At 38.3% G+C, this 24,511-nt stretch overlaps 1 protein-coding gene across 1 annotated transcript in view; it reads right to left on the bottom strand.

Moving 5' to 3' along the window:
- creb3l2 (cAMP responsive element binding protein 3-like 2) overlaps window positions 1–23,940 on the bottom strand; it is a 27,236-nt gene extending 3,296 nt beyond the window's left edge. The window contains exons 1-8 of the mRNA XM_008400488.2: window positions 23,359–23,940; window positions 4,932–5,175; window positions 3,582–3,784; window positions 3,427–3,505; window positions 2,404–2,606; window positions 1,664–1,810; window positions 1,416–1,474; window positions 1,085–1,153 (exon numbers count right to left, since the gene is read on the bottom strand). Of these exons, the coding sequence (XP_008398710.1) occupies window positions 1,085–1,153; window positions 1,416–1,474; window positions 1,664–1,810; window positions 2,404–2,606; window positions 3,427–3,505; window positions 3,582–3,784; window positions 4,932–5,175; window positions 23,359–23,457 (1,103 nt within the window). The 5' untranslated portion in view covers window positions 23,458–23,940. The remainder of the gene's footprint in view (window positions 1–1,084; window positions 1,154–1,415; window positions 1,475–1,663; window positions 1,811–2,403; window positions 2,607–3,426; window positions 3,506–3,581; window positions 3,785–4,931; window positions 5,176–23,358) is intronic.
- Between the last annotated feature and the right edge of the window lie 571 nt (window positions 23,941–24,511).

Below are 24,511 nucleotides of genomic sequence, written 5' to 3'. Positions count from 1 at the left end.
TGGATGGATGGATGGATGGATGGATGGATGGATGGATGGATGGATGGATGGATGGATGGATGGATGGATGGATGGATGGATGGATGGATGGATGGTTCTGTATCTCTCCTGATGTCAAGCAGGATTCCTCCTGATCAAACAGTTTAAACTCTCTGACCACTAGAGAGCGCCACTGAGCTCCTAAACCCGCTAATTAACCTAATAACTTTCCTGTTGGTTTAATATTAGCTGATGGAAACTAGCAGTCCAGCTGATTCACCCTGATCTCATGGAACATGTTTTGTTTTGTTTTTTTAATCTGCTGCCAGCTTCCAGACAGCTTCACATGTCGCAGAGATTTTCTCTGTCGATCGTTAAAACGCAGCACAACCGCTGTGCCATCCAGGCGCAGCGGCACTAAAACAGGCTCCATTGTCCCATTTATCTTTCCAGGAGTGACAGCGAAGCACACTTTAACCGCTGAGTGAAAAAAAACCCGACCTGAAGCAGCTGTCAGGGACGCACTTAACCCGATGCACCCGCCGCTTTGTGCAGCACACGCCGTTCATCCGTGCAGAATCCCTGACGCAGCCTCAGCGTTTCGCAGTGAAAATGGACTCATGATTATGCATGAATGCAAAAAGCTGCAGCTGAATGCAGCCACGGGGAGCCTCTGATTCAGCTTTATTTTCAAATCACAGAACTGAGTCATTGTTTTCCAGCTCAGCATGATCCAGGCGGTCAGGCTAAAACCCTCCAACCCCCGGAGAAGTGATCCTGCAGGCTGCAATCAAGCCTTCAACAAAAAACAAAAGCTTTCTAACTTTGGCTGTACTTCAGTTTCTGAAAGTTCCGGTTTTGAATCCTTACTTTTGTAAGAAAACATCTCTCAAATGTGCATCTCAAATATTCGCATTTTTTTACTTACAACTTTCCTCGACTGTTAGCATTTGTGTTTTCTGGTTAAGAATCAACTGTGAAGCTTTTAGTCAAACAAAACAGAAATGTATGTTTTTAGAAAGCCAGAGTATCAAACGATAGTTTCTTCTTCTTGAGTTTTAAAGAGGAATTAGTTGAAAAATCCCATGAAACTGTATGTCCTTACTTGTTTGTGCAGTCCAGAGTTTCCACTTTCCTGCGTAGCTCGTTGTTCTCATTGGAGCATGTCTCCACCCTGTGGTCACACAGCAGTACTGCAGTGTTAGTGACTCATAATTAGCAACACCAACACGCTATTTTAAATTTGAAGCAGTGAATTTACATGTTTCCAGCTCTGTTTATTAAAGAATTCTCTACCATTATGCAGATGACATGCTAATATTTTTAATAGCAAAAAAATATACACATTACTAGACTTCTTAGCTTAATATCTGGACTTTTCCAGGTATTTATTTTCCTGTTAGCCAGATGGGGAAGACGGACAAAGATGAACTTACTTTTTCTCCAGAGCATCCATGTATTCTTTCTTCTTCCTGCGACTCTCTTGAGCTGAAATCTGTGAAAGAAAAGAAAACAGTTGAATAAAGCGTTCAAAGGACTAAAGAATTTATTTTAAAAGATTTCTTCATACTACTTGAGAAATTCTTAGAGTAAAGCAATTTAAATGAAAAATACAGAAATTAGAGGAAGATTAGCATCTAATTTAAAAGCAAAATCAATAGTTTGTACATTCCTGAGCTCCTACCTTGTTCTTGATTTTCCGGCGGATCTTCTTCAACGCCTTCTCTTCTGCTTTGGTGAGCGGCAGTTTGGTGGGAACGGGATAACCTTCGGCCACCAGCGTTCGACGCTCCTCCTCGGTCAGGATCAGCGGCCCAGACCCCTGTAACTTCTGCAGGACAAGATGGAAAATCTAAGTAGTTGCAAATCTATTCAGGAGTGCAACCTCCTTTTTGCCACTATGAGAGCACCAACTGATCGACAAGGTAGATTTCTGTTAAAATGATCATATTTTGGACCCATCAGAGTTTTATTTAAAATATTCTCATGTTTCAAAACGCTCATGATGCCACACACACAGTTTTCAAGGATTTTGAAAAAGCTCAATAAAAACCATAATGTGTAATTTAGTAGTTTTATTTTAAACTATTCACTTTCACATCTCAAATGCCATGATGTATATTTAGATATCTGTTTGAAAAGGAGGAAAGCAGAAGCATAAACTTATTTTACCCTGCCTTCTTTCTTTTACATGTCTTACTAATTTTAAAATAGGAAAAATAAGAAAATAATAACAGAGAGATAACACAGCCTTCTTTAGTTCCTGTAACATTTTGCCAAAATGGCATTTGTTTTCTGTTATTATTTCCCCCATATTATAAATGCACAGAAATTAAAGACTGGACTCTTATATAAGTCAATAAATGTGAGTGGTGTTCGTCACTTTTATAACAAATTGGGAGAAAATAGAAACTGGTTCCTTACATGGGGAGCGGTGAGCAGCGGGGAGTTGGACAGTGAGGACGCGGCGCGTGGAGACACCTTGACGCTGGCCTGAGACGGAGGCGGGCTGCTGGGGGAGGTGGGGCAGGACAGACTGGGAGGGGCGTGGACGGGGCTCTGGCTGCCCTCAGAGTCACTGCTGTGGGAACTGGGAGGAGTGGGAGGCATCTGCAGGGACTCCAGGCCTGAAAAACAACAAAATTACAAAGAAATTACAGATTTGTTGGCTAAAAGAAACAAGCCAAGATGTTAAGGCCAATGCAGAAGTCCTTTATTTGGATAAATTGTGATTAATCGATTGTTGAAAGAATTGTGAAATAATTTAGTGATCGATTAATTGTTGCCTGGAATATACATTTACTGAAAAAACAACAAATTCACTGCCAAAACTGTACAAAAAATATGCACATTTAGTATTTAAGCTAAACAAAAAAAACCTTTGTAAATATGTTCCACGCAAAACAACTCAAGTGACATATTTTTTAGTTGACCTGGTTTAAATTCTGTAAAAAGAAAATGCTATTAATCACATTTTACTTTCCACTTATAAATCAATAATTTAAGAAAAATAAATCAACAGATTACTTCTTTATGTTAAAAGTATTTTTTAGCTGCAGATGCATCTTTTGTTAGAGTAAACCGTAAAAAAAGGAAAACTGTTACTGCACTTTAGACAGTAAAATGTTTATATTAAATAGTTTTTATTTTAAAAAAGAAACTGAATTATTTGTTTATTTACATCTTTTAGTGAATTTTTAGTACTCTACAAAAAGGCTTAAATGAAAAATTTGCTCATTTTTATCTGATTAATCGATTAATTGTTAGAATAACCAATATATTGCTGATATATAACTAGCATTTTTGTTAGTTGAAGCCCTAGATGTGATTTAAATTTGTTAAGGAAAACATTTAGTTCATCTTGGTTTCAAACGTTAAAGAACTGCAATGCTCAAAACCTGCCAGCAGGGGTCGTTGTAGCACACGAGTAAAAACCTGAATTCTGACCTTTGGGTGAAAAGTTGAGGAACTGATCCACTTCATGTGGCTCCAGCTTAATCTCAGGGATGATTTTCTCCTCCTTAATCTGTAATACAGAAGACAGACAGCGTCACAAACAGAACAAACTGAAACTCAGAGTTTTTAAAAGTGTTTTCTCCCACCTTAAGTGCTTTGCCTTGGTTGGTGATGCTGCTGGCTGCTGTTTGGGCCACAGGGGCCAAAGCGGGGCCCTCAGGCCCACGAGGGTCCTCACTGGAGGCCAGAGAGAGCGAGAGAGTGGGGAGCAGAGAGGGAGCCACACAGAGGAGGCCCTCAATGGCCTCTTCCTGCTCCATGGCCCAGTCAGGGGAGTCTGCATCGGACTCTATGGTGGAAAAACGTCATAATATGAAATGACTTTCAGATTTCATTCAAAAATAACCAGTTTGTCTTTGCATCAACAACCCTAAATGGGGTAAACGATGCTCAAGATTGTGGAAAATGGTTTGTCTTGTGTCATAGTGGTAAAAACGTCCATTCTTATAAAATAATTTTAAAAATATCTAAAAGAATTAGGTGCTCTAAACTCAGTAGATATCAAAAGTTGAAGGTTGGATTATCTTTAAACCCGTGTATAGAGCTGCAACAATTTTTTTTGACGATTAATCATTTAATCAGGTAACAAATTCTTCAGATATTTTTCGCACAATATTAGAAATACATTAAAAAATTAATTTCTAATATTGAATGAAGTGGTCTAAACGCAGTAGATCTTAAAAGTGAACAACTGGATGATCCTTAAACTCATAGAGCTGCAACTAACCATTACTCTGATGATTAATCAGTTAATCAGAAGTCTTCAGCTATTTTGTTTAATCACTTAAGCTTTTTTACACAATATTAGAAATGCATTAAAATATGAATTTATAATATTAGATTAAGTAGATATCAGTATATCTCTAAAGTGGATGTTCATTATTTTAGTAATTGATTATTCTGACGATTAATTGGATATAAACTGGAATATTACGAAGTTTTTTTTAACCACATAAGACTTTTTTATACAAGATTAGAAGTACTTTAAAAGATACAAGTAAGTAAATAATTAATTTGCTTTTTCAGATACGAAAATAAAAATGTTAGTGCCTGAAATGCAACAACATAGCATTCCTTTAATAAATACTTGATCATTTGTAGCAAATGATGCATCTGCAGAAAAAAACACTGTCTGCTAATGTGTGGATTAGTTTTTTGATTAACTACTAGATAGGAAAAGCTGCTGAATAAGAGATTTTGTCAATATATCAATGAATGAGAATGAGACATTCTGGGTAAAACAAATTAACAAAGAAAGTTTCTCATCTTAAATGTATAGTTTTGGGTTAATTACTATTCTGACTCTGTTGTTCTTTCAGCAAATTACCTGTATTTTTTAGTCTGCCTTCTCCAGTTAATGAGTAATCGTTTACTAAATTAGTTGACAATTACCACTAATCGATTAATCACAATTAATTCGATTAATCATTTCCCACCTGCTTCGCTGCCATGCTCTCCGGTGAGGTGCGACAGCGGCGACTGAGGCCGGCTGTCGCCGCACAGCGAGTAGCTGTGCTCGGCGGTGATGTGCGGCGGCAGAGGAGACGACGGGGACAGCTCGCCGCCGTCCTCTCCCTCCATGGACTCCACGCCGCCTTTGTCCCCGGACAGGAAGGGGTCGCTGAGCAGCTGGCCCAGCAAAGCTTCCGGGGAGAGGCCGTCCAGGAGCTCAGAGAAGTGCTGCAGAACAGAGAAAGAAGATGGGAGGTAACAGACTGATAATTACACGAAAACCACAACATTACAAATCTCTGACAGCACCTCTGTGATTGCAGGCTGTTATAGTCTCTATTGGCACCTTCAGCCCCCTCAGGGAACTCCAGCACCGCCAGTCAGATACTTATCCACCTCCTCTAATCAGCATTTCTGTTTGTGTCTCAGTGTGGTGATAGTTTAACAGACAAAGCCTCCTTCCCCCATCGCCACATTCCTTCATCTCCCTACAAGGGGAAGATCGAGGATGTCAAGACTAGCAGAAACACGGAGAGACTACGCTGATAACACACCGATCTATATCTACAGACAGCAGAAAGGTCTCCAAGTTCATGTGCCAATGAACCTATGAGTCAAACTACTTCAATTATATTTTTTATAGTAAGATATTGAACCATAAAAGGTCATTTTCAGTTTTAAGAAGCTGGAGTCACAGAAAAGTTTGTGCTAAAACAAGCTAAACTGGTATAACTGTCCAAAACTAAATACTTTTAAATCAACACAACATTTTTGGGTTCACTTTGAAGCATAATACAGTAACTCCAATTTCTTTTTTCAATTCCAGGAATCTCCTATTTATGGAGAGATTTAAAGCATTGATAAAGAAGTTTGGATGGATGGACGAACGGGCAAACCGATGGACAGACGGACGGACGGACGTAACAAGATCTTAAAATCAAGGAACAAAGTAAAAAGGGCTGTGTGAAGTTTCCTAGTTTTCTCTCTTTTCTTGCAAACTGGTTATTTAAACATTTATGGTTGACCTACTTTGTGAGCAGAAAACCAACCTGACAGCAGCCGCCTGCTTGGACAAAGTTTATGGAGTCATAAACCAGTTAAGATTATATCACCGTGCCTTCTCCAGCCATAAATACAAGATGACTAGGAGTAAGTCAGGTATCTAAATTCAAACGTTTGAGTGCAATCAGGCAAAATTTCAGCTAAGGCAAGATCCAAAGTGGACAGGCCGATGTCCAGCATGCGGCTTCAATTACAGACTCACAAACACGGGATGTCGTCTAGCATTTCTCTGCGTCCCACACAAACAAATGACCCTTCCTCCTCTGCTGCTGTTCGCTCCCTAAAAGTCTCGTCTCCAGGTTTCGATGGGTTTAAACACCGACAGCACGCCATGAATCTCTTCAAGGAGGAAGAAGGCAAATATTTACACTTCTCTCCACCCAGTCGGCCATTTTCTGACGTCCAGGATAAAGAGGAGCTTGTGTCCAATATATCCAATAATATGATTCAACAATATAGATTAGGTGGAATAAATCAATCAGCTAATTAAGTACAAACATCTAAAAGTCACAGTGTTCAGGGTTCTGCAACATTCAGCCTCATCTCTTGTCCAACAAACACACTTAATGGCATGATGAAAAGATTCAGACTTGGATTAAACCCTTGAGGTCCTCAAAATGTAAAATTAATGCAAATCAACTCCAAAAGAGCAGCATCTTTTTGGTGTTAATACTAAAACTACAGAACGAGAAATTAAAACACTGTTATGGTAAAGAGGTTTCAATTTCTTCAAGTAAACTGAGTTTAAAAACTGAATCAGATTAACATAAATAAATGACGCCTAATTGAAAACAAAACAGCAAACCACCCCCACATAACATGATGCTGCCACCTCCGTACCTCACATTTGGGATGTTATAAGGGTTAGCTTGTGTTTTTCATTTAAATATGACATTATTATTATTTATTATTATTGGCAAACCCTTCCATTTTAGCCTCTTCAGGTGAAAGTACATGCCTAAAAAAATGACACTTTATGTTGTTTATGCTGAGGATGTTGACTAATGATTACTATAATATTCTGGCTATTAATCAATTTCCTTTTTAAAATTGGCCCTTTCTGCAGATTTTATTTAAAAATGAAAACATTTTATTGCCTATTATAAATACCTGATATCAGATCTTCTTCTGAATTTGAACCAGGTGAAGCCAAAACGATGCAACTCGAGGAGTTCTGGGTAGAACACATTTACAGTACAAGCAAAGAAGTTTTTTCATTTTAAGTGAAAAATGTAGATATTTTTGTATAATTTCGGCTTTATTACTACTCTGAGTATGTTCAGCATATGATATTTTTTTGGTGTAAATACTCCAGGTAATTATTAATCGATTAACAAATTAGTAGACGATTAATTCTGTGATTGATTAATCACGATTAATCATTTAAGTCCTCGTTTAGATGTGATATTTCGCTCCCTTTGTATCTCCAAACTGCCGTTTAGTTGAAGACAAATGACCCAATTTCTTAAAAACACAGAAATGATGAACCCTTTAGTTTATGTCAGGGGTGTCCAAAGTCGGTCCTGGAGGGCCGGCAACCTGCATGTTTTAGTTCTCTCCCTGGTTTTACACACCTGCATCAAATGATGGCTCATTAGAGGCCTAAGGACAACATTGACTTGCTGAGGAGTTTGTTACATCTACTAGGGAGAGAAAATATGCAGGATGCCGGCCCTCCAGGACCGACTTTGGGCACCCCTGGTTTATTTAGAAAGGAGGAACTGAATGTACAAATGCGCAGAAACAGAACCGCACCAAACTCCCACACTGCGGCTGCCTGTCATTTCAGCTCGCGGTTGCGGTCGAGAGCGACGGAGGACCGGTCGCCGACTGGGTGTAGCTCATCACACGCCCAACAGAACCCCCTTTGTCCCTGCAGCCCTTATGAGGGAGGCGTTGTTTAGGGGGCCGGCTGTAACTCATAACCCTCCAGCTGGGAAACAGAACCAGGGAGGCTGAAGCCCGACTGGAGCAACTTGGAGGTTTAACTGGAGATGGAGCAACAGTCAGAACTGATAACAAAGAGGCTATTCTGATTTTTTTTCCCTGAATAAAATTCTCTGGTAACACAGAAAATAACGGGTGCAGGACATCGCTGAAAGATGAGATTGTAATCTTTTAATTGAAGGCTGTAGATGGAGGAAATGCAGACAGATTAACTGAGGCTCAGTCTGATGCAAAATCTCAGAAGCTTAGCAGAACTTCTAATATGCCAGATTTTAATCAAATCAAAGACGAGGCGAACGGAAACTTCAAAGTAGGTCAGACAAGCATGAAAAGTCAAAACTTTATCCTGATAAAGCAGAAGACATACTTTATTTATAAATCCATCAAACAATGAGGATATTTTAATTCAAAGTGAGAAATAAAGAGTGACAGAGTCTAAAATTTCAGACGTTTCGTCTGCATATGTGTCCTCAGATTATTACAACTGAGATTAAAAAGACTAATTTATGTTTGCTAGTTAAAAACCAATCAGCTCCAATGAAATCTCCACCTACAGTTTGGAGTTGAATGCTTTTAATGGAGTAATAAAACTGGAAAATTATAACTTAAGGTTTCAATTGACACATTATACAGAAATATATATAAAAATTTTAATTTCTGGAGCTATTTGCAAAACTAAAATGGTACCAAAAACCAATCAGGCCTGCCACAATAAATTGCCCCAGAAATTATTGCGATAAATAATAATATTGTTGTTTTGAGACCATTTTCAAGCAATATATTGATAATGGCGTAATGATGCAAGTTCGCCTTCTGAAAGACCAATAAACTTTAATTTTGTAAGGAACTCTTAACACTGGAACTGTTAATATAAAATAAAAGACAAAAACAAAAAACAAATAAAATGGAAGTAAAGATTACATAAATAAAATGGATTGTGAAGTCTCAAAACAAAACTGCCCTTCAAAAGAAGAACCAAAAGGATTAATTGCTTATTGTGACAGGCTTAAACACAGCTAAACTTAAAGTATTCACTAATATATACATACATAGAAATTATGCAAGTTCTCTTAGCACCAATAAATCAACTGGATTTATTGTTCAAAAGCAGAAACTGAAACATATGCCTCTAAGGAAGTTAAGCCAGACTTTAAGGACAACAAATAAAACTAAAAACCTGTCCACTCAGTCCTAAAGGAGCCCCAACAGGTCGGGCCCAGCTGCGTGTTGTACCCTGACCTGGACTCAGCTGTGTGTTCGCCTCAGCTGACAGGACACTGGGTCACTCATAAAGCAAACATCCTAAAACGTGTGGCCTGCTGTCAGGACAAGCCAGATGACTCATTAGTTTGATTGGGATCCAGATCTTTGGCTTTAAATGCCACACATCCTCAACACGTGTCCACCTATCAGCAGATAAGCCGAAGGAACATATGAACTTTTATCTGACAGCCCTGCGAGAACTTTATACCTCATCATTGTTTGCTTTATTTCAGATCTTGTTAAATTAAAGGCTTGCCAGATGGTTCAGTTTCTCCAACTTCCTGTTTGCCATTTAGCGCTGGTCGCTTCAAAATCAGAACACTCCTGCAGCCAAAAGCTAGAGCACCACAGGAAGAACAACGTGTACAAGCCGCTCACAGGGTTGCACTAAAGTTTTCCACCAAATTTTAACATATAAGTCAACATCGAAGCTTGTAGCAAATAAATGGATAAAAACAGAAAAACACTTTTTACAAGGCGATTGCTGAACAGCTATTAGTTCAGCTACATTTTGCAACAGAGATGCCTCCAGTAAACACTGAATTACAAACACATGTCGAAGTATCAATGATTTGTGCACAATTGCAACCAGCAGAGATTGAGATAAGTACCTGGGTTGAACACTTGGTGTGTATTCTATGCATAAATTCACTTTTATAGACAGAATTCATCATCTGTCACAATAAGTAATAAGTCGAAAAACTGCAATATTACTCAATAATGGGGCAATTTATCATCCAGCAAAATTTGTTATCATGACAGGTCTGATCTGGAGATAAACACGAAACACATTTTTGACACAATATCAAGAAACTAAAGTATAATTCACCCCAAAACCACCAATAATGTAAAAAGGTTGAATCAAGTTTGAAACCTTCAGATGTTTTTCAGTCTCCGGCTGATAGAAGCCATGTATGATAGGAAACTACGACTATAAGTCACTTATCAGTTGCTGTGGGCTCACAACTAGCAGACGGTTTCTGCCAGGGCACTGATAATAGTGTCTGTCAGTGATACTAAACAAATCATAGGCCTTGGGGTGATCAGTTAAGCCCTGACATTCTTATATTGTATCAACAATCAGTAAAAATAAGCTCTTACACATTAGGTTTCAAACATAGACTGGTATTTTTTCAAGTAAAAAGAAAACACACCCATATCTGTGAGATTCTAGCCAAATGAGCTCAGACAAACTGACCCGAGCTAAACAAAAACGCCCTCGTTCTCAGAGGGATTCGAGCTGGTTCCCACACGGATAAGAGGGCGACGCAGACACTCCCTGACCCCGATCCTAGACATCGATCCCAGCCGGGCTTTCCAAAAACTAAGAAGTAATCAGAGATCCGGTGTCAGCTCCAGGAAAAGGCCGGATAACAATACAGGATAAAACTGCAGAAGAAAAATCTTAAAAAGGGTTTCTGCAGGTTTCGCTAACTCAAATTTAAGGCTTTTTAAGACCATTATGAGTAAAATTTAAGACCTATATAACAACAGATGTGCAAAAGAAATGCAGGGGACCAAAACAGTGACATTTCTGGGGTCTTTTTGTGGCTCTTTGCAGCAGTTTTGTGTTTCTCACATATCATTTAGCTCTCTAGCTAGCTAGCAAGCTAGTCTTAGCAGCTTGTTAGCAGTAGTCTTAACCGCCTTGAGTTTTCGCCCAATAGAAAAATCCTGCAAGAAAAAAACATAGCTGGGTGTGCTGTGGTGGTGCAGCACAACCCACATATGGAGGCCTTAGTCCTCGATGCGGCTGTCACAGGTTTGATTCCCGGCCTTGGCGACCTTTGCCGCATGTCTTCCCCTTCTCTCCTTACCCACTTTCCTGTCACTTAACTATCAAATAAAGGCCACTATAGCCAATAAAAACTAAAAAAAAAAAAAAAAATCTGATTAAATTATATTAAATACTCCTGCCAGGACAAAATGTAAGACCTGTGAGTAACGTACATCAGCCACTTTACACTTTCTTTAATGAATCTAACACATTTTAAGGCCTTAATTTTAAATGAATTAATTTAAAACTTTTGAAAGGTGCGTGAAGACACTTAAATAGAAGGACTTCTTTTAGTTACAATCAGATTTGTTAGATGTTCATTTTTTATATGAAAAGAAAGAATGTTTAAACAGTTCATACAAAGATCAGAAAACATCTCAGTGAGTTGACATAGTTCTGTTTGCAAAGCCATTGGAGCTAAGTGGAAGCACAAATACTTACACTCTGCATTCAACTTATTGAAATCTTTTTTTTTTTTTAAGGTTTTATTGGCTCTAGTGGCCTTTATTTGACAGTTAACTTATTGAAATCTTTCAAAATATTTGAATGCAAAAAGACAGGTTGAACCGGATAGGCCGACAATAATTACTCAAAATAAATGGATGTAAAATAATTCATGAGTCATGGAAAGAAAGTTATTCAAATTACAAAATACCTACTCCTTTCACCTTTAAAATGAAGATTTTCCCAACCTCAAGTTCTCAACCATGAGAACATTTACAGCAACCTGTTGAATTTTAACAGGGCAATGAGCTATGAATTTACCTTTCCATATTTTAACTGTGTTAGGTGTATTAATGTCCTCGTTCAAAGTTGAGAAATGTAGAAAAACATAAAGTAAAGAGACTGAAGTCTCATTTTGTCATAACTGGAGAGCTGAACCCAGACATTACTACACATCCACCCAAGTTTCCTGCTCCAATATGAGCTCATAGGTTGATGATTTGCAGTCTGGTGAGGAAAAAGTCCAAATAAAAATATTTGTCTCTGAGCAGAACCCTGAAGACCTATCAAACCGGCACCTTGCACAGGGATTGAAAAGTATAGCTTGTTGGCAGTCTACAACAAAAAGAGTATATGAGAAAAAAATTTTTTAATTACATTCTGGCAGCAATGAGGTAGAGGTTATGGTTTGCGCCTTGTTTTCTTCCAACAATTGTGTCACCATGCACTTGAGTGGCAGTGAATGGAAGCAGATGAAAGTCTCACTATAGCATATATACCAAGCTTGTCTTGTCCTTGTGAGAGATTAGTTCCTCTAAATTAATGGAGCAGACAAATGTTACTTACAGAGCTTGGTGTGATATTTGTACACTGCAAAAACACAAAGTATTACCAAGTATTTGTGGTCTAGTTTCCAGTGCAAAGATCTTAGCACACTTGAAATAAGACAAAACTAGCTTACAATTAACTTTTCAGTAAGATATAGGAGCTTGTTTTAAGTAAATTCCTTAATATTGACTTAAGATATTAAGGAATATATTAATATAATTAATATATTTTGAAAGATTATTTCACTTATAAAATGGGGAAAAGGTCTTTTTATTAGTTAAATAATTTTGTACAGTGAAACTAGTACATTTTTTATCAATATTAAGGAATTATTTACTAAAAACACACTCATATCTTGATTAAATGTTACTTGGAAGATAGTTTTGTCTTATGTTAACTGTACTAAGATATTTGATATGTGGAGCTGCAATAAAATGTTATTTTTCCTTTATCTCAGACACTTAAAATGTCCCAATTTGAACTGCATGGTTTACAGTGCGAGTTTCAACACATATTTGATTGGGGTGGAGTGATCGCTAACTTACATAAATAACAGGATGTGAGAGAGCATGAAGGAAGTCCTGCTTGACGGCAAGCATTTACTCTCCTCCCACAAGCGACAACATAAGTGCATTTTTACGTAAACACTCAGAAAATGTTTAAATTCTGCTAAAAGGCTTTGCAGAAAGAATTGGAAACTATTTACAGACCTAAATATCTGCTTCCAATTTCAAGTTACTGTTTCTTAATGTGAAAATCAAGTCAAAATGGCAAGACTTGGACTCAACATTTATTTTTTTAAGTTCAGAATCATGACTCAGATGTTGTCCAAGTTCTGATTGGCCGATATTCTACATGAAAGTGTGTAAGGAAACACAAGTCGACCCAACGGCATGATGAAAAAGTGTGTTTCTGACCCCGGTTTTCCATCCAAGAGAGCTTCCCAGAAGTTTACATGAAACACACACTCTTTCCATTCCTGCCCTATCGGACTGACCGACAACAGAAAACAACCCCCACGGTTCCCCACCCTCGTTGCACAAGCAACTTTACAAACCACAGTGCTGAACTGTAGGGGTATGTTTAATATAAAGGAATACCAGTAAAAACAATAATGAGATATCTTCACTTTGTGTAACAATTTGAAGCCAATCATTCGGTAAAACCACTCGTTGTCAGGTTCTATACCGTGTTGCCCAACACACTGAAAACATGACCGTTATTTGTGCGATCCGGACTATAACAGATCAATTTCAACACTCGCTAAAGACTGTTGGTTGCAACAGAGATTACTGTTGAACCACAGAAACCTGAAAACTTAAAACTATAAAGCAGCAGATATACATCAAAACCTGCTTGGTCATTCAGGTTGCAAGTTTGACATTAAGTAAATGCATAAAATTAGATATTATAGTTCAAAGCAGAGTGTTAATAGAAATACTACAGTTTTAGTTTGCGATTAAAATTACAAAATAAAAGAGAATATTTTAACATTTTTGACCATGGTAGTCTACATTCGAATGCAAATGTGGACTTTAACAGGAAACAACAGGAATCCCTGAGACTCCGTCAGATGCAGCACGGAAATATTGTTGGTGTGGAACAAAAACACAGCTGTTTCTCCATCTCCAGCTTGTTAAAACTGGGTCAACACACACTCATGCATAACCTTTTCCATCTCTACCCACAGACCATTAGCTTCACACGACTCCAGCTGAATTCAACTCAGGTCTCCTCAGACAAACTGCATCTTTTTGTCCAAACAGCTTTTATTTTGGACAAAAATAAAAGCTCCAAACACTGATTATTTGGAGTTAAGAGCTCAGTTTGTTCATCAACCCTGCTGGTTTTCTTTGTATTTTTCCTGCTGGATCCCCTTTCATCCCTACACTTTTTGCAGCTGCTGGGCGACAACTGGGTCAGCAGCACCTTAAGAGGAGCTTCTTCGCTTTAAGGCTTGTCTAAACGTGCCGCCTTTTAGAAATTCCTCTCTTAGTTTTTAGTCTTTGAGGTGAATGCTTTCCAAGCAGACATCTGACTCAACGTCGAGAAGCGACTGACACATTAAAACCCACAAACTCAACTTTGCATTGAGTCTGTCTCAAAAAAGATCAACCCTGAAAAGCCAAACGCATCAGTTTTGATGAGTATTTCCCCCCAAAAAAAGGCTAAATATGTTGCTAAAGAGTCTTTACAAATAAAAAAAAGGTTATAATTACATGACTGCAGAAGCCTGATGTATTATTTTACATTTTATGTAGACAAAAACATGATATGAAATCAAATATCTGATTCATTTTTAAAAAATAAGTGTTTTGGGGAACTTTTTTTTTAAATGCTTTTTTTCTTGATGCTAGTTGGTTGAACCTGCAGAAAACATGACAATTTCGTTCTTGGAAGTCAATGTCATCAGACCTTTAGCAAGTTTTACTTCATCTCTTGCAAATTTCATTTAAATTGTGTTTAAACAAGCCAGTGATTATGTATATAATGCTTCAAAACAAGGGATGGGCCTGTTACCAACCTCCGATACAAGAGGTTTTTAATAGCTAAAATTATGCATCTTGCAAATCCTGTGGTTAGAAGAGGTTTTACAAGGAGGAATGCAGTGTTGCACCCTGAGCATCAGCTGGCTGAAAGGTGACTCTTCCCTGGCTATAACAAAAACAAAAGGACTCCTTGGAAATATAAGTAAATAAAACAAAAACAGCAAAGGTATGGAAGCTAAAGTGCTTTAATTTTTCTATGAAGGTAAATATATTCTATGTGCACATCGGCTTATTAACACAATTCCCAGTTTGGCTGGAAAGCAACAACACAATCAGACTTTTAAACGAGCACCACTTCTTCTCCAAGCTACACAAAAAGCTTTTTGTGCCATAAGTAAACTTGTTGCAATCCTGTTGCCAAACACGAATCAGGCTGTGTAGCAAACTCTTTTCCTAAATTGAATCCAAAGGAGGAACAAGAATAAATCCAGTTTCGGGAGACACCAGCAGCTGAGCAGTGTGTTGTCGTCCACACCCTGTAACCGTCATAACATCTGGCAACATTAAATCGTCATGGTCACATCACACCCAACTGTGGTGCCTCCCTGGGTCACAAACCTTTGGTTTATGTTGGTCAAAGCTGAAGATTTCAGGGATTTAAAGCAACATAAGCAGTTTAATTATTAGGGAAAGAGGAATTTTTTGAATAACTCATCCGTCTTATGATTGACCAAAGGTTCCTTCATCTCATGTACATTTAGGAACCAGTTTCTAATAAACTTCTACCTTCATTTATTAGTTTTCTAACCTTTTGGGCCAAGATGGATGCTAGATGCAGAAGTTTGTACAACTTCGCAAAAGATGGACCAAATCGATTTCCGGCCCAAAATTCAGTCATAAAAGGAATCAGAAGTTACACCTGAAAAGGAGTTCAAGAGTCAAAAGTCAGACATCAACAACGAAGACGATGACAAACCGATCAGCAACATGGTGAAGTCAATGGTGGTTCTGTGTGAACAGAAGGCACTTCAGTCACAGGTTGCTGAACTCGAGGCAACTCATTACTTGGTTTGGAGAACTGGATGCAACTTGTTACTTGGTTTCGTGAACTCAAGGCAACTCTGATGAACTGATCACTGTACTGCAAGGTATGCTGAACTCAAAGCAACTTCTTACAAGGTTTTGTGAACTCAAGGCAATTTGGTATGGGGTTTGTTGAACTCAAGGGAACTCGTTACTTGGTTTTGTGAACTTGAGGCAACTTGTTCACCAAACCGTTGTGAGATTTGGTGAAAAGCAACTCTGGCACAACCAAATCCAAACCAGCCCAAACTAGAGTAGCTCTAATTTAGTTTCTTATGTGATAAAATGCAGATGAAAGAAGCATAAATCCAAACAAAAGCTGCTCTTAAAATTCATTTCTATTTAGACTTTATATAGAAACAAAATCCTAAAAAAAAAAAAAAAAAGTCAGAATAAGGACTTATGGGTCACTGTAGATAAAGAGTGAAGAGAAGCAACCAGATGTTTTAGGAATTTTGGACACGAGCCGACTCGTCCCGGTTCACCCTGCAGGAGAGACGGATGCAGGAGGGGGAGGAAGGCTGGGAGGCGAACGAGGTTCAGGCCTGAAGCTGCTCCAGATTTAACACTTTCCGCTACTGGGAGGGTTAGGAGCTACAAAAACCATCAAAGCTGGGCGTTTTACGTACGTCACGCTGTGCAACAGGCAGTTTGCAGGCTTAGACGTATAAGACGTGAAACCCTGATGCTTGTGTAGAACGCATCATCCCAGATATGAACTAAATCAGTAATTTTAGTTCATTCAACAACCTCAAAGTCTTCAACATGGAAAACACTGTAAAGTACTTAGAAATCGTGGTTGTAAAGTGGAAACAATGAAGAAAACTACGGGGCCGAGGGTAGTCGGATGGTTTTTACGGGAATTTCAAAAAGTCGGAGATATTTGAAACTGCTGTGAGGCTTTCGTAAAGGCTGGGTGTGTAAAATCTAACCAGAAATTAAACCCACACCCTCTAAACCACACACAGTGAATCAAATGACAGGGGGCTGCAGATCCATGGAGAAAGAGGGAGAAAACACCAGAAAGAAGAGTAAGGAAAGATACCGAGCGATAAATTTAGCTTTGCCTCAGAGAACGAAGTCTCCTCTGGATTTCCGTAATGATCCCTTACAAGCTGATTACTACCTTCGCATTGCTCCCAACCAGTTGGCTGTCTGCAGAAAGCTGGAGTCTGAGTACTGTTTCAAAGTTCAGAAGGAAAGTTGCATCAGATTTGACCAAGAGAAAAATGTGTGCACCATCTGTCCAGACATTTAGGACAAGTTTAAAGCTTGGCCTGCAGGCACAGAAAGACGCAGATGAGAAACGCTGCCGTTAAATTAACCAAATCTTTAGTTCAAAATTGTTTTAAGGTTTAAAGGCGGAAAATAGCTCAAAAAAGAGAAGAAAAACAATAAAATTGGCTAATTATTTCCCTTTTTTACCATTTGAAGAAGATCTCAAGGGGTATTGCTGGAAAGTATTAAATACTATTGAGTCATTTAACAAGCTTAACGGGGGAAAACCAAAATTAAACAAGTAAAAAAAAAAACTAAATTAAGCAAAAAAATACAGAAAATACCAGAAAAAAATTCTTACCTGGTCAGATTAGTTGCTGGTCCAAATGTTATGCATTCCAGCTCACAGATTTTAAAGATAAAATGTGTTAATTGTTATTTTATTATTGGTAGTATTGACCAAAATGATCAAAAAGTAATAATAACATTATTTTTAAATGTTATATTCTGTGTTTCAAATATGCCCAAATTTCCCTTAATGACTCTACATCATCTTTATTGATGATCACTAACAGTACCACTGCAGAATTTAAAATCTCCCTAAAAAATCCAAAATTTGTCCAGAACATTCCCAACATTCCCAGAAGACTACTTGTCATTCAACTACATCAGAGAGTCAAGCAATTAAGTTTGTCTAATGTCACTAATATCATATTAATAGCAATACACAATGTCTCGGCGATAACATCGGTACTGGCCGATAAATAAAACGTGCTCCTGTGGCACTTTTAGCTAGCCAACAGCACATACAAAACAGAGAAAACTAAACGAGAATGTTACCGATTTATTTATAGTTTAAATAGGTGATTATTTAGTTATTTGTTGAGGGGAAAAAAGAAACGCAGAGAATGAATTAAATAGTAACAACTGCAGCGCACTGTTCAACTAAATGCGTACGTAATTCCGCTCCCATCAATCACACGTCCCAGATGACTTGCACTTGACCAACCCTGTGGTTTCAACAAGCAACAAAACGGAGCTGAAAGACGTTTAACAAAAGCAAAAACCGTGGGACGCTGCACTGCCTGCTCAGCAAAAAGCAGTAAAATCTTAATTAAAATAATATGTTAAGTTTAATTCATCTGCCACCCAATCAGTTGGGATGGATCGGCCTCGGACACATTGTCTATAGGCTAGGTCCGGGTCGGGTTGGATTTTTTAGGCCTGATCTAAACTCCAGCGCAGATTTCTCCTCCAGATGTGGACCAGGAGGAAGTTGTGAGGCTGTGCATTCAGACCACATCAAGTGAAATTAATCAATATTCAATAGACGGTAGTCATTTTGACTGCTGTCAGTGAAAATATGGACAACAAAAAAACCCTCTGTCATCGCTGCATCCATTCTCAAATCCATGGACCAAATCAAACAACATTCAAGAGTTTTTAACCAAAAAAAGTCTAGAAAAGAACCATATTCAAATTTAAGGCAGACAAAATTCAGAATATTAGTGACTTTCCTGTTTCTTTTACTGCCAGATATGTGAACTGCTTTATCAATAATAAAACAAGAGAGCACTTTGACCATTTCTGGAGATAAACAAAACAACTAAGACTGACACATTTTTTAGATCTGCTTGATGGAGAAACATGGGACAAAACTAAACTGATAATTAATCTTTAAAACTTTCAGCTGGTTGATATGGTTGTGACAGAGGAACAACCGGATGATCCTGCACCACTCCTGCTGTAATTACTCTCTCGGCCTCATTGTGACACAGAGGCAAGGGTGAAGATGAATCTGGAAAGGCTGGTCTGGCATGCAAAATTGGAATGTGACCGCACTTGAAATGTGTGCAAAGAAACTTCCTCACTTAAGTTTTTTAAGCATCAAGTAACCACGTGGTGCACTGGATGACTGTTCCCTTGGTGCACACTGACCCGCATGTTGCAGGTCACACACATGGACAAATCACACAGGCAGCGCAAGGTCACCGGCGAGCAGGATGCCCTGCCCCAACGGAGAACAGGCTCTCCTCTGTGAGCGCATGATGACCCGATGTGAAGCGGCTGTCAAAGCCGTCATCTGCAGCCTATCAGTAAAAGTTATGTATTACAGCTGGACTGAGAGCTACAAATGAGAGCCTGCAGGAGTTATGTAACCGGTCTCATATCTGTCCTGGAGCAAACTCAACAAATACACCCTTTTCTCGAACGTGCTGAACGAATAAAGGTATGCAAGTGCAGCAGGTACAACGTGAGCTTGAAACAAAGCCTGATATTTCACGTCTAAACTCTGGAATTACAAATAAATCTCCTGCTGAAAACTTTTGACTGACAAGAGATCTTGTGTGGGTATTATCCTTTGTACTCCGCTGACATTTATCTATTTACCGACTCCTGAAGCTGAGAAAACTCTTCTGTCCATAAAAGTCTAAACGATGACACATCAGAGGGCTGAACAAAGCTTCTCGTGGTGTTTTTATGAGACAATATCTCACAGAACAAAAGACTGAAGTGGGTGAAGTGTTTTCACTTCTCAATATGTTAATAAGAAACGCAATTTAAATTAAACATGAATAAGTTTGCTTGCCTGATAAGTCATTAAAAAACATGCCACTTCCTGTCGTCTCTCCACCAGCAGTTACATCCGGTTGTTGATTATATGACTGATGTGATGCTGTTTTGTGAAATATGCTCACTCTGACATAGTCGAAAACCCACAAAAACTTTTTGAATAAAAATGTGAGTTTTCTTTCAGAACTGGCATGTTTCCCATCAAGAAAATATATTTTCGCACTTCCAATTTTGCTTGTATATATGCACAAATATGGGTAAAATGTGTATGAAGTCAAACAAGCATCACTTTGAATCATAATAGCTCCAAATTTAATCCTACATCTGAAAGAATATCTCAGCATCACCATTTTTAATCATCTTGTTGCCACTGCAGAGTTTGCATAGCAGATGTGGGTACGAGTGAAGAGTAAGATGGAGACTTCTGGACAGTGACTTTGTAGCAATATGGACGCTAAAGGAACGACTTTTATCCAAGAAAACCAACACGCCAAAGTGACATAATACATAAATGAACAGAGGATTGGTGCAAATCTATATAAATCCCTCTAATGATTGTTTGGAAAATATTTTTTCTGCAGGAGAGAAGGTACAGAGTCCTGTCTATGAACCCAAAAAAACTCATGTAAGGAGAACAAATTCTGCCCAAGAACACAGGAGAGTTTAAAGACAAAACAAACAAAAGTTTCCATAAATGTTCATCTTCTACGTTGTGGATGCTTGTAAAATTTCAAGCAGAAGTCAAACACGTCACAAGCCTACGACGCCTATTGTTACTCCTGAAACAGTGTGACGCATGGCTGCAGATGAAAGAAAAATTAACGTCTTCATATCGTAAAACCTGAACAACCTGATGCATTTGAAGCCATCCGGGCTGGGAGGAGACTGGGTGGATGTTTAAAGTAAAGGAAAAAAGCAGCTGATGACGCTGGTTAAGGCTCACTGAGCTGTGAGGAATCCCGTCTGAAGCCACCGGGTGGGTACGCGAAGGAGCCGGCCCACCACCCGGGAACGAACAAAGACTTCAGTCTGTTTCTCAGGCTGCTTCACACTCAAACACTACAGTCTTGTTACCTCGAACGCTGAAGCTTCCCCCCAGGTTCTATACAAACACAAACTGTTCGTGTTTATATATAGAACATCCATAATGCTGCTCTATGTAACCCAGGTAGAAATGTTGTAGAAAATACCCAAAATGCGACCTAAATCCGCTTTGTGTGCCCTATATCTGATATTTTACCACAGTCCTAACAGCCCAATTGAGTTTTTATCAGCGTCCAGAAAATCTGATATGTGGAACTAATTATCCAACATATCCAAGTGTTTTCAATGCATCTGCAGACTGATCCAGCCTTTATGTCATTTATGTGAGGATTCTGCACCAGAAAAAAGCAAATGCTTTAAATCAACACGTAAACAAAGACTGAAAATTATATTTATGAACTTATGAAGAAGGTTTGTGTCAGTGAAGCACATCGTATCGCAATCTTAATGTGCCGACCACAAAAACAAACTCTGGTCCACTTCAAATGCACATGTGAACACCAAGCAGACCGGAGACCACTACAAAAGCAGGAAGTGGACTACGGAACAGGGCATTCTGGGTAAATACAACCAAGACAAGCCAGCAGAAGAAATGACTCGTGGTCCTACAACTGCTACTCTATTTTTGTTTACATTTTGTGAAGAAGGAAGCTGCATTTATGTCAACTTTAGAGGTTTTTGTGTCGTTTTCTGCAGTGGTTCTTGGTGCAGCGCCACCACAGGCGAGGAGGGGAACAGGTTTTTCAATTAGTTTGGTTTGTTTGACAGTGCAATGTGAAAGCAAACCACTCAAGTTACTGAAAATGTAACAAATGTTGCAATTTTGGTTCCCAATTGAACCAAGTCTTCCGGACTCTCAGGCGTGAAAACTCTATTAGTCACAGACTAAAATAAGCTTCTTTATCTTGCAGCTGGTCTTAATTAAAGCAGCCAAACAAATTCAGACAAACTTTAACAGCAACAAGTTTTCACCCGTCCGCAGGAAGCAAACGTATGTGGAAACACTAGAGGCTCACAGCCCAGGAAAAAAGAAAAAAGATTTGATTTTAAGATGGCTGGAGAAAGTGAGAGTAGGTCTGTGATGTCCTCAGATGGGATGGAAAACCGAGCCAGTGTGGGTCTAAGGCTGACTCAGCCTCCTCGGTGTCTGATTTCCGTCTTTGGCCAGCTGTTTTTACACTCTGTGAACCCTCCACACACACACACACACACGCACACACGCACACACACACACACACACAGCTGCCTCATTCTCTCCGTCTCACACAATCTCCTCCCGGCCCAAAGGAGACACACAGCTGAAAGACAGACTTCAGCTTACATAACTGAGGACCTTTAAATGCAGAGCTCAGCTTACAGAAAGCAGAAACTCTCTCTCTCTCTGTGCGTGTGTGTGTTTTATCTCCTTATTTACTCTGTCCAGTAATTATATCAACAGCTCATAAAACCAGGACATTAAATAAAAATAAATAAATAACAGATTTAAACTGAAATTAACAAAAAAATAAGCTTGAAACTGTTATTTTTGCACAGAAAGATAAAAACGTTCACAGCTACAGTTGTAAATGTTGTTGACTAATAATATTTACACTATTATTATAAAAAAGGATAACTAAATATGCTTAATAATGTTATACTTTGACAAGATTTGGAGCTTAACACTGCCTGCTAACCAAAATGATTTCAAATTATTCCGTTTATTTTATTCTAAACATGTTTTCTAGGAAAAATATTCACTTTTATTAAAAATACAGGTTTTACAATCATGAACCTAAGATAATATTAGAACTTAATTTTCTACATTTTTGTCAAACTTCAATGTATTTTAATGGGGTTTTATGTGATAGATCAACACAAAGTGGTGCAAAAATGGGAAATGGAAGGAAAATTACTAAAAGTTTTGAAAACCTTTGACAAATAAACTTCTGTAAAGTGCGGTGTGCTCTTGTATTCAGCCTTCATGACTCACTACACTTTAAAACTATCTTTCAATACAATTACAAGTGCAGATATGTCATTGTAACTCTGGCTTGCTCTCTATTGGGCTCCAGCCAACTGACTGGAGTCACTGTTGAATTTAAGTATCCCCACAGCATGATGCTACCACCACCATGCTTCACCACTGATTCAGGGTGGATTTATCACTTAAAACTGCTCTATAAAACCAAGTCCCTACACTATTATTTCCATTGATGCAATTAATTGGCTGCCCTTGGGTTTTTTTTTAAACTGTTATCAGAGGAAAGTAGGCTAAATATATATGCAAAAATGTGAAAATTATGCTTAATTTGCATAAAATCCAGACAAAACACATTGAAAATCATTACTTGAGCATTACAAGTATATGCTTCTCTCACTCATTGGTTAAGTCTAATTCTTAAATTATTTACTTTATCTTAAGACTGTGGAAGGGAAACTGCAATATTTATAAGATATATATATATAAATAAAAAGAAGATAACAAGTCAATTCTTAATGAGAAACCCCGTCCATAAAACACCTGATATGAGATTTGAAAACTTCTGCAGCTAAACCTGTTGCAGCCTGGATCCCAAGGCTCAGTTTAGCGAATGGAGAGCAGGGTACCACACATCAGTAACTCATCAAAGGCAGAAGCTGCAGCCCATCAGCACCTCACCCATTGATCTATACCTGATCGGTTAGCTTTAATCGATAACTTACATTGGTGTAGAGCACAGAGTCCAGCTCCCCGGCCTCAGACAGCTCGCTCAGGTTTCTGTCCCAGTGGAGCAGCGACTCGCTGCTGTCCAGGATCTCCATGATTTTTCCTTCCTTTCTTCTTCTTCCTCTCCTTTCTTGCTTAAAGTTTTTTTTAAAAATCAACTAACAACTCAAATAAAAGTTTTAAAAAAATAACTTATTTGACTCGGGAAAATGAATCGAGCGCTGGTTTGTGTAAACAGCTGTTTTCTCATGAGTCGGATTCAGGCTGAGAAATGTTGTTGTTATTGTTTGGGATCATCTCCTCTCCGGTTCGAGGTCCACAGACTGTTTCCAGCCGGATCTCTTTTCCTTTTTCTCTCCTCCCGAACGGCAGACACACAGGAATGTGTGGGCGGAGACTAGGAGTCGGGCAGGGGAAGTGGAGCAAAAAAAAAACAAAAAAAAAAAAACGGGAAGACATTCAAGAAAATGCTTTTAAAAAAATCTGTAAAGTCTGACTGTTTGAAACAGGATGAATCCGGACAGAATAAACATTAAATACACGCTGTAATCTAAACATAAACTGCGGCGTGAATAATCTTTTCCAGCTGTTTGTGACGCACTTTGAAAGTAGCTTAACGTAGCAAATTCTCGCTTCCGGTTAAAGATTTCAAAATAAAATGCCCAAAACGAAGCAAGATGATTGAATTAACTTAAATAAATTAAAAATACTAATTATACTGGTAAAGATTTAAACAGAAATAATGACTTGTAAATTTGTATGAAATACAAATAAAACAGCATGAAATAAATATGAAAAATTATTAAATAAAAATAGGTAGAAAGATTCTGCTAGTATATTTGTGGAAAGTATCGCTGTTTTGACAAACAAAAACACAGACTTCTAGTTTGTACACTAGGTTTTTTCTATTTCTTTTTATATATTTGAGATTCGGAAAAAATAGTGAATACCTATACATTGTCACTGGAACCAATGTTTTAACATTTATTTTACATTACCTACTGTAAGGGTTGGGTTCATAAGTTTTATAATGAACAAATTGATTTAAATTTTAATCTTTAAAATACTCAAATTTGCAAATAACGTTTTGTCTGTCTGATGACATAATTTCCACTTACTGATACTGTACTTACTGGTAGTTACACAGAA

This window comes from Poecilia reticulata, linkage group LG23 (genome assembly GCF_000633615.1).
Source record: "Poecilia reticulata strain Guanapo linkage group LG23, Guppy_female_1.0+MT, whole genome shotgun sequence".
NCBI lineage: Eukaryota > Metazoa > Chordata > Actinopteri > Cyprinodontiformes > Poeciliidae > Poecilia > Poecilia reticulata.
The sequence above is the reverse complement of the archived record's forward strand: the minus strand, read 5'-3'. Positions and strand labels throughout refer to the sequence as shown.